The sequence below is a fragment of the Ciona intestinalis genome, chromosome 11, assembly GCF_000224145.3.
Source record: "Ciona intestinalis chromosome 11, KH, whole genome shotgun sequence".
In the NCBI taxonomy this organism is placed as follows: Eukaryota; Metazoa; Chordata; class Ascidiacea; order Phlebobranchia; family Cionidae; genus Ciona; species Ciona intestinalis.
This window is the reverse complement of record NC_020176.2, coordinates 3,892,886-3,902,418: the sequence shown is the minus strand read 5'-3', so window position 1 is coordinate 3,902,418 and position 9,533 is coordinate 3,892,886. Positions and strand designations below refer to the sequence as shown.

General features: G+C 36.5%; 2 protein-coding genes across 2 annotated transcripts in view; one reads left to right on the top strand and one right to left on the bottom strand.

The window, feature by feature from the left end:
- LOC100178697 (N-acetylated-alpha-linked acidic dipeptidase-like protein) overlaps positions 1-2,714 on the top strand; it is a 5,422-nt gene extending 2,708 nt beyond the window's left edge. Inside the window, exons 5-11 of the mRNA XM_026836781.1 lie at positions 276-474; positions 791-873; positions 931-1,018; positions 1,206-1,285; positions 1,640-1,912; positions 2,016-2,108; positions 2,370-2,714. Of these exons, the coding sequence (XP_026692582.1) occupies positions 276-474; positions 791-873; positions 931-1,018; positions 1,206-1,285; positions 1,640-1,912; positions 2,016-2,108; positions 2,370-2,544 (991 nt within the window). The 3' untranslated portion in view covers positions 2,545-2,714. The remainder of the gene's footprint in view (positions 1-275; positions 475-790; positions 874-930; positions 1,019-1,205; positions 1,286-1,639; positions 1,913-2,015; positions 2,109-2,369) is intronic.
- Positions 2,715-3,525: 811 nt separating this feature from the next.
- LOC100182606 (DET1 homolog) lies at positions 3,526-9,224 on the bottom strand. The gene is made up of 11 exons (XM_002124438.5): positions 8,998-9,224; positions 7,936-8,138; positions 7,505-7,688; positions 7,083-7,286; positions 6,665-6,764; positions 5,926-6,077; positions 5,489-5,627; positions 4,972-5,204; positions 4,300-4,491; positions 4,100-4,158; positions 3,526-3,772 (listed from the first exon to the last, which is right to left on the bottom strand). The coding sequence occupies exons 1-11, from the start codon at positions 9,087-9,089 to the stop codon at positions 3,618-3,620; spliced, it is 1,713 nt and encodes a 570-aa protein (XP_002124474.1). The 5' UTR covers positions 9,090-9,224; the 3' UTR covers positions 3,526-3,617.
- Positions 9,225-9,533: the final 309 nt, after the last annotated feature.

Here is a 9,533-nt window from a genome sequence, read left to right as displayed (position 1 = left end):
CCTACTCTGAGGTGGGACTGTAAACCTGCGTTGTTCTACAGCAAGCCCGGGGTCTTGTACCATAACGGGTTCAATGTATAGTATGTACATATCGAAGAATGTAGTTAACATAGGAAGATGCCACCACCTAGTCATCCGTATATGGGAAGTTAACATTATATACTCCAGTGGTAACAAAACCAAACACATCCTTTAAGATTGACATCGCATTGGAAAACACAGATGTAATGCACCCTGCAGTAAAAGACAAGTAATATGTATGACATTCCTTTTAGGACTCTGATGTTCGGCAGTTGGGGTTCGGAAGAGTTCGGTTTACTCGGTTCGAACGAATGGTTAGAGGAACATTGGACATTCGCTTCAGAACGAATGGTCAGTTACATCAACCTTGATATTGCTGTGTTTGCCAATCAATCGTTTGCAGCGGCTGCTAGTCCATTGATGTCGAAGGCACTGTACAGTGCTGCTCAACGGGTAAGAGGAATGTTGTTATAGTAGGGGAGGGGGTGGAGGAAGACGGGATACCTTAAGAACATAATGTAGTAGGGTGGAGGAAGTCGAGGCACCTTTAGCACATAATATCCAAATATCCTGATCGTGTTTTAAACAATTAACAACGGTCTATGGGAGTCGTGAGGATACGGTTTCATAATTCTTTCAATTTTTTTTGTTTACTACTAAATGAGACGAAAAAATAGAAAAGGTGTCCCATCTTTCCCCAACCTCTCTATACTGCTTGTTTATGTTAGTGCTACAAGGCCTATACGTGTCTCACATTAAATACTTTCAGGTGACCGACCCTGCTAATATTGCGAACACAGTCAAGGACACTTGGTTGGAAAACTTTCCAAACGCCGACAACACTCAACCGGAGTAAACCATTTCATTTGATCCGAAGTTGCAACAAAATAAACTTTATTTCTTTTACAGATTGCGAAAACTGTCCACGAGTTCAGATTACGCCCCATTTTACCAAACGATGGGAGTAACATCAGCCGATCTCTCGTATCGTGGGAACGTATGATCACTTACTCTTTTACATTCATATATATACTTTTACTGTACCATAAAGGCCTTCAACTCGAAGCTTTTTTGTTTATACATACAGCGTGAACAAGTGTACTAACTAAAAACAAAAAACACGTTTTAGAACCCCCAAAAGGTATAGGGACATTGAGTAATATTGCCATTGTATACCCCGACAGGCGAAACGAGATCCGAGATACAATATCTCACCCTACCCAACCTACCACACAGCCTACGATACGTTTGATTACGTTGAAAGGTAAGAAATTGGCACAGCTTAACAGAAACAAACTATTTTAAAGGGCGGGGTAATATGGGACACCGTTTTATTCTATTTTCTCGTCCCATTTGGTAGTAAACAAAGAACATTCAAAGACATTTAAAACCGCATCCTAACGACTTCCACATAGACCGTTGTTAATTGTTTAAAACACGATCAGGATATTTGGATATTATGTGCTAAAGGTGTCCCATCTTCCCCCACCCTTATACAAAACCACAGTAAAACATCGTTTTCCTTTGAACGACAAAAACTATAACGTACCACATTATCGCTGTTTCTTTCTAAGACTAGACTTGTATAAAATTGTCCATTTGCTTTTTCAATCACTAGATTTGTGGATCCTGGATTCGTGGCCCACACTGCTGTATCAAAGGTATCCGGAGTCATCATGATCTTACTTTCCGATTCTCTTGTTTTGCCGTTCGACGTCCAGAACTTTGCGAATTACGTCAAGTCGCAAGTCGTTGCTACAGAGACGGAGTTCGGGAATAGCCTTTCCGCAAATGGAATATCGTTAGAGTTCTTGAAAAGCGCTGGCGACAAGTTCGTGAGCTCAGCGGAGAGCTTCCAAAACTACATCGACGCCACATTGGACAGAACCGAGTAAGATAGGTTAAATATACCGCAGGAGGGCCATGCTACTTAGCTGCAACACAGTAATAAACTAATAATCACCAAATCTTTTACGAAATGTGTTATTTTTCAGCCCAAAAGACATCAACTGCGTAAACGAGCGATTGCTTTTACTGGAACGAACATTCATTGAACCTAAAGGACTTCCTGGGCAACCACAGCTAAGGTAAAGCAGTAGGCTACACTGCGACATTAACTCAACATCTATACCGTAGCACTAGCTGGACAACGGTTTCGCTTTGGAACGAATGTTATACACTGTTTACAGTGTTTTACAGCGACGTCGTTTTACGATTGATTATGATCTTTAGCTTTTTACCTTCGTTTTTGCAACCGATGAGATAGAATCAGTTTTACAACACGGATCGCGCCGAACTCAATTTTAAGACATATATAACAAATCACTCACCACCCCATTTCTCGTTAGACACGTTTCCGGCTCCCCTGCTTTGACAAGTGGCTCCTCCGGGTCGTTTCCAGGTTTAAAAGACGCAATGTCTGCGATAACGCCTTCTGATAAGAAGCAATGGGAACTGGTGAAACAGCAATTGGCATTGGTCACTTACAAAATCGAAACTGCAGCTCAGTTTTTGACAATATAGCTACATTGGCTTTAAATCTTTAATTGATTTAGTGCTGAACTTGAACGCAATGTATATTTCTTGGTCTGCTACAACATATGGTGTAGTTACAAGTGTATTTGCATGGCTAATATCACAAATATATGTGGTATATTTAAAATATATTTTCCTGAATTGAATGAATGAATGAAATTTATTTCGTCTCTTCGGTCACGATAACGAAGAACAAGAGAGTTGACAAAAGCGAAAAGACAGGTAGTAACGGTAAAACAACAGTTGTTAAGACACGCTTATTGATAAAAAAGAAAGAAATAATGTTTATAATAAAAGGCGTGACAGTTACACCCTACAGACGATACAATGTGAAAAATTTGTAAAGAACATTTAATTAAACATATTAAGGTTCTAATTGGAAGAAAAGTGTGACACAACCCGTACAATGGGGGGAGTCGACCTTAAAGGAGATTGATCCAAAGATTGGAGCATTATGAAAAAACAAAACCCTGTAAAAGAAATTCCACCGAAGGTAACAATAAAAAGTTTCGAGTGCACACTTATGTAAGATTTAGAACGAGTGCATTACATTAATACACATCACAGTTTAAAAAACTTAATAAAATAAAAAAGAATAGTGGGCAGCAAGTTTAATGTGGGGTTAGTTGCGAGTTGCTGCTTGAATCATGACCATCGTCGCTGTAGATCAATCTTTGTGATGCCTGGAGCTCAGGTTAGTGAAGAAGGGTTCTTCCTGGTGTTGGCTAAAAAATTGGGTTCCAAATGTCCCTTTAATCGCTAATTAGATGTGGTATTCTCCAGTTAACCTATAGCCGTTAAATAATGGCCAAACTCTGGCCCAATGCCTCACTGTATAACTCTATCCATATAGAATAGAATAATACAGTCAACTTCATCTATGTCTGACCTGCCTGAGAATTACATGCCTGATACCATAGGTATATGCTGCATTTTTACATTTCTGCTGGAAGACAGAAGAAACTCTAGTAACACGAAATTTCAGTATATGATTGTAAAGCGGATTTCGCGAAAACATTTGGTAAAAATATAAAAAGGAAAAAGTTCAACAAGAAGAGAAATTAACCCAAAGGAAAATGGCGGAAATGAAAGTTGACGACGTACTCTGCTACACCAGTAGCTACGTTTATTCGCTGAACTGATATAGCGAAAGGTTCATGTGGATGAAATGTAAATGCAACCAACCTACGTTGTGATGAAGACTGTGTTGCCGTGCCTGTTAACGTAGACAAATATCTAAGTGTTGAATTTAGACCTTTTCTACAGTCATTGTTAATTATTGGCCATACGGGAAAAACACAAACTTGCAAACCTGCTAACTCATAAGCGCGCACAAAACAAAATATAACAGCCATGTAATAAAGACTGACGTTGCCCCCTCCCGCCACAGGAGTATAAATAAGTTGCATTCTTATAAGTTGCTAGATTGCTAGAAGATAGGTGTCATCTTAAACAGCAAATGTAAAATTAAACACCTTATGCTAATAACTAAGTTGTAGTAGAAGTACATTGCTTATACAACATAACTCAAATAAGAACCAACCTGACATCATGCCTGCTCGTATCTGAAACTTAAGCAGGCCAGAATCTCTGGAGTAAAATCTGCTCAAAATAAATCAGGTTATAAATTCAAAAAACAAACAATGGAAACGAAATGTAAGCGAATGGACATTGCAGCTAGACATTGTTAGAATTTTTGTGTTGCCAAAATACAGAAAATATCAATGTTTGTATTACACCCACCTTATTGGGTAATCACTGCTTGACTTTGGCCTTTCTATAGAAGAAACCCATTTGTCATCAAAACTAAACAAAGCAAGATCGAGGTAGGGACTTGGGCTGTGTGACTGTGCAGGTATTGGTAATTGTGCAAGAAGTCGTTTCACTGCTTCAGTGTTACCACCATATTTTGCATTTACTATCGTGTCCTTAAACCTGAGGAGATTTACTGATTAATGTTAAAGGTGTATACAGCTAACATACATGGGGAAAGCAAAAGTGACATCTATGTTATAACCAGAGATTTCAGCTGAAACACGAGCCTAGATTGTCAGGACTTTAATTATTTTGCTGTTTAAACTAAATTAATCATCTGAAACCCTTGTTTTAGAAATCCAGCGCTGGTTACAACAAAAAATGTAACTTTCAGTTACGATGCACGCAACCATCAAGAGCGCTGAATTATCTATCATATAGTAGGGTGAGGGAAGACGGGACACCTTTAGCACCTAATATTTAAATATCCTGATCGTGTTTTAAACAATTAACAAAGTTCTATGGGAGTCGTGGGGTTATAGGTTTATAATTCTTTGAATGTTATTTGTTTACTACTAAATGGGACGAGAAAATAGAATGAAAAGGTGTCCCATCTTTAAAAGATGATCTTTTCCCACCCTACAATACTAATATTATCACCTCTGTTGTATCTGGCTACTGTAGACGTCAGGGCAAGCTGTGTGGTGTTGTCCTCTGATGGCATCAGCTTGTCTAAATATTCCTGGATGGTCCTCAAATATTTTGAGGAGATAATGTGAGGTGTTTTCATACACAGCAAGCACTTGTGCAGTTCGGAAGTTGTAGACAACAAAGCAGGAGGGTTGAGCATTGGGTTCTTGGATTCTTATGCCAACGACGTCCACACTGGCATACTGAATATAATATATATATTTATATGATACTTTAATTAAGAATAATTCAAGAAATGCAGACTTCAATGTCAAAGGAGAAGCAAAAATGTTTTAAGAAATCTGGTTTTAAACTATTCTCAGTATTAATTTATTACATTGTTGTAATATATTTTTCTATGATCTAATTTAAATGAGCCAACGTCAACTTTGACAAACAACGCCTACACTGGCAGACAGAATGAAAAACAGTCGATCTTGAAAATTATAGCGCATAGTTTGGTGAAAATTGACGTAGAAGCACTTGCTTTAATAAGTAAGTGGTCTTCATCAAGCAACTGCATTCTCCATATTCGAAGATCTTCAAAGAAGTCAAAATGTTGATAAAACCTTTGAATGCTTTCATTGCCCCGGCGTGCAGCATCCTTGTATAAATAGGCAAGCAACCTGTTATTGAACCAATAGTCAGTGTAACTAGGGTTGATAGAGGGTGCAATACAAATGATAAAATGTCACAACTTGAATTTTAAGCATATAGACAAAAGATATTTTATATGAATGTAAATTTAGGAATTCAAATGTGGTGTTTGAAAAAAAGACTAAATCTTTATAAAACAACAATTGGTTTAGACACCTGCCATTTTTAAATATTTAAACCAGAATATTGCACAATTCAACATATACATTCAAATTTTTAATCAAACTATTTGAAAAAAAATTAAAACATTTATTTATTTTAACATACCTGTGTTTTAATGAGTTAAATATGACATCATGGAAAGGCCTTCTTAATTCATAATCACTTGCTTGTTGTGAATGGCTGGCCACTTGCATATCATCATCATCGAAACAAAAACGACCAATTTTATGAGTTTGAACGAGTTGTCCGTCCACCACCTATAGCAAGATTGTACGAATAAAAGAAAATCTTTAGTTCTAGTTCTTGTATTTTATGCTTTATCAGATTCCACAGTTTACTTTGCTCTGGTAATATTAAACAATTAAGTGGATTTTGTTTTAAAACAGAACTAGTGCATGGTTGAGCTTCGCAGCCATATTTTTTATTTAACACTTTTACCTCGTAGTTTTTACCCAGTAATGTGTTTTAACAACTAAGCTATCATTTATTGCTAATTACCTTGTTTATGTTGTTTTAATTAATTTAAACTTTGCTATCATATTTGAATAGATAGATACAAAATCATATTATGCTTTTAAACCATAATATAGTTTTTTATATTTTAAAAGAAACAGTTTTAACAGTTAAAATCTACATCAGCTAAGCCTTTTTAATTATAACCGATGGGTGCTAGCCAATAAACGATAAGGCTTTTTCAACTCTAGATATTTAAAAATCCAGCAATACAGTTAGAAATCATTACTTCTATTCTATTCTATGTGGGTGAGGTCCCATAGTGTGGCATGCCATGGGTCCTAGGACTTAGGCCAGGTTTGGTCCATTACCCTAGGACATCATTACTTACACAAAATATATGAATTGTCTGATGCTGTACAGAGAGAACGGATAGAATGTTCTTATAAAGGTAAAGTCCTTGGTTGTGAGAAGGGAAAATTTTGTCACACCTAAAATGAAGGTAAATAGTTTTTAATTTTTGTAAAAGAGATAACCTGAGTCTTAATATAAACTCTGGTAAGATAGGTTAGGTTAGGTGTAGGAATAAGGAAGTTAATTTTATTTTGGATATTGGCACTACATTAAATATTGGCCTCATACTGCTACACTGGGATTAAAATGCAAATTTTGTCAGAATGAAAAAAAAAATCATATTAACTGCAATGAAGTGCTAATAAAAAATCTTACTGCTAACTAAATTTTGTTGCTAATGTAAACATGTTGAAGTGTAAGCTTTGAAATCACATACAACATAATGTTATATTTACTTGAAATGCACAGAAGATTGTAGAACTCCACTAACCAACCCCACACAGTGGATTGAGTAGTCTTCTAGTGGGTGGCGGGGGTTGGGGCTCATTGACTCGTTATTTGAATAAATATCGTAAAATGGGGGTTGGGGGTTAGTGGGCACAACACCAGCTGACACAACAATCACATATCTGCCATCGTCTGTAAATAAACTGCATTCTCTGCAACAAAAGTGTTTCCATAACCCAGCGCAGTAACACAGTGGTTAGGCTAGGGAGCCTATCTAACTCAGAGGTTATGGGTTTGAATCTTGCCGCTGCCACCATTGTGGGCAAATGTGTCCTTTGACAACACACAGCGATTGCTCCAACCTAGTAGATCCGCTACAGGCTGTCTAAATTGTCAGCCATACATTAAAAAAACAAACACTTAATTTTACCTGTTTAAGTTATGGCCTTCCATTGCTACTGATATCTGATGTTTTCGTATAAAAAACGTGGAAAACAACTTTTCACGAATTTTCTGATAAAATTCTTTAAACTGAAAATTGTTCCGGCCACCAGAGTTCTCATGCAGCTCATTTCCATCTAGTGACCTCAGCATTTTCTCCGCAGCATGGCAACCTAGCACATAAAATAATATATAATATTTGCAAAGAAACAAATCTTTGTTGGTAGATGGATAGGTTATTAGTATTAGTAGCAATGAAAGTACAATGAAAAGATTTCTATGACGATTTGGTATTTTTGAAAATAAATGTAGCGCCACGCCGGCACATACCACTTCCCCAGGACCCATATATATAAACATAAATAAATTTGAGCTAAGTGAAACTAAGGAGGTTCCATAACATTGTGCATATTATCATACCTTGATATTCATAAACTTCTACAAATGTCTGGTCCGCCGAAAACACGATAAAATATTTTCCGTCAGGAGAAAACTTCCTTAAATAACATGGTGGCTGTCCCACATTGACAACAGTAAAGTTTGGTATAATGCATTGGTGGAACTTGCGCAATTTGCTCCAAGTGGAGCCGCACGGGTATGTAGAGATCTCCCGCTGTTTTATTCTAATAATAGAAAGTAATATTTATACTTTTTTATTTTTTATGGGTGAGCTCCTTGTCAAGGACCTGGGATTTAGGCCAGATTTGTGCGACCGGTGCCGCGAGCCGCAAGCCTTCGACACCGCATCGCAGTCAGACAAGTATTATTGGTACATATTCGAGGACACATGCGTCAATCAGTATTAGTATCGTCGTCGAGCATCGAACCGGGGACACTTTGGTTTCGATGCAGGCGTCTAAACCACTGAGCCACGGTGCCGGACAAATTTATACATTCAATTGCTATAACCAAGATCACGTTAATAAAAAACATATATAGAACACTGTATTTATATAACAATTTGTTTAAATATAAACAAGTCATTAACATTGAAACATATGAATTGCATTTTTTACATAGTTGTCAGTATTAATAGATTAAAAAAATAAATAATCATCATAAACAACATGGTTTTATTTTTATATATTTCTGCTACAACCAAATTGGAAAAAAACTTTCAAAATTATGAGTTTTTGTATTTGCAAAAAATCTCCTTGCACATATGTTTAGATAGTTAATATCAGCATCTTGAGCATTTTTCAATATTTTTTCAACATTTTATTCCACTGAAGTCAAGCCTTAATAAATACATGCACCAATCTCAGATTGGAAAGTTTTACTTTTGTTTTAATATCTTAATTCCGGTTTTCGCGCCAATTTATGCGCTTATTTATTATTGTGTTATGAGTACCAAAGCCTGTGAAAAGAATTTTTGGGAAACAACAAAATTAAATTCTTAGTAAAAATAGTACTTTAAACAAAATTGCTATCATTTGTCCAAATAAGCACAATATGTTATTGTTGAAAAACAACATTACATACCTGTACACAATATTCTGTGGTGCAAACTTTCTCATAGGAATTGTACTGCCATCTTTTGAACTTGAAACAGATAAAAGATCTGGTACCTCCATCTTGAAAACAGCTTTTTTGTTATGAATAACATATAGTTTCAAAGCAGGAGTAAAAGTACCTGTAGTTTACAAACATGGTACATAAATTAGAAAAGATAGTAATTCTTATCAAATGTTGTTCAAAATCGCTTTTGTTAAAGGCAAATTTGTATAAGAGCTACCAAATCTAGTTACAGAACAGGATTACACAATTTTGTTATGCGCGTACTAACACCGATTGCCCGAATGATTTTTCGGCCTTTCGCGGGAATTGGAATCGTCGCTTCCCGCCAACAACAGCTAGGTAATTGCTAAGCTCAAGCGCCGACATGTTTCGAGGGGTTGGGACATTTTTAACCCTATTTTACGCTTTTTGGTTTTACAACACTTATAATTCTCAACATTCAAATTGTAACCCGGACATTCATTGGCAACCATGGTACTAGACCGAAAAAGTCCCTAAGT

Bases quoted from the DNA above. Each gene is read 5' to 3' on its own strand.
- LOC100182606 (XM_002124438.5), bottom strand. From the start codon at position 9,089: ATGGAGGTACCAGATCTTTTATCTGTTTCAAGTTCAAAAGATGGCAGT. The intron at 6,765-7,082 runs GTAAATATAACA...CCTTCATTTTAG, and splicing joins CAATCTTCTGTGCATTTCAA to GTGTGACAAAATTTTCCCTT. The intron at 3,773-4,099 runs GTTGGTTCTTAT...CTACGTTAACAG, and splicing joins ACGAGCAGGCATGATGTCAG to GCACGGCAACACAGTCTTCA.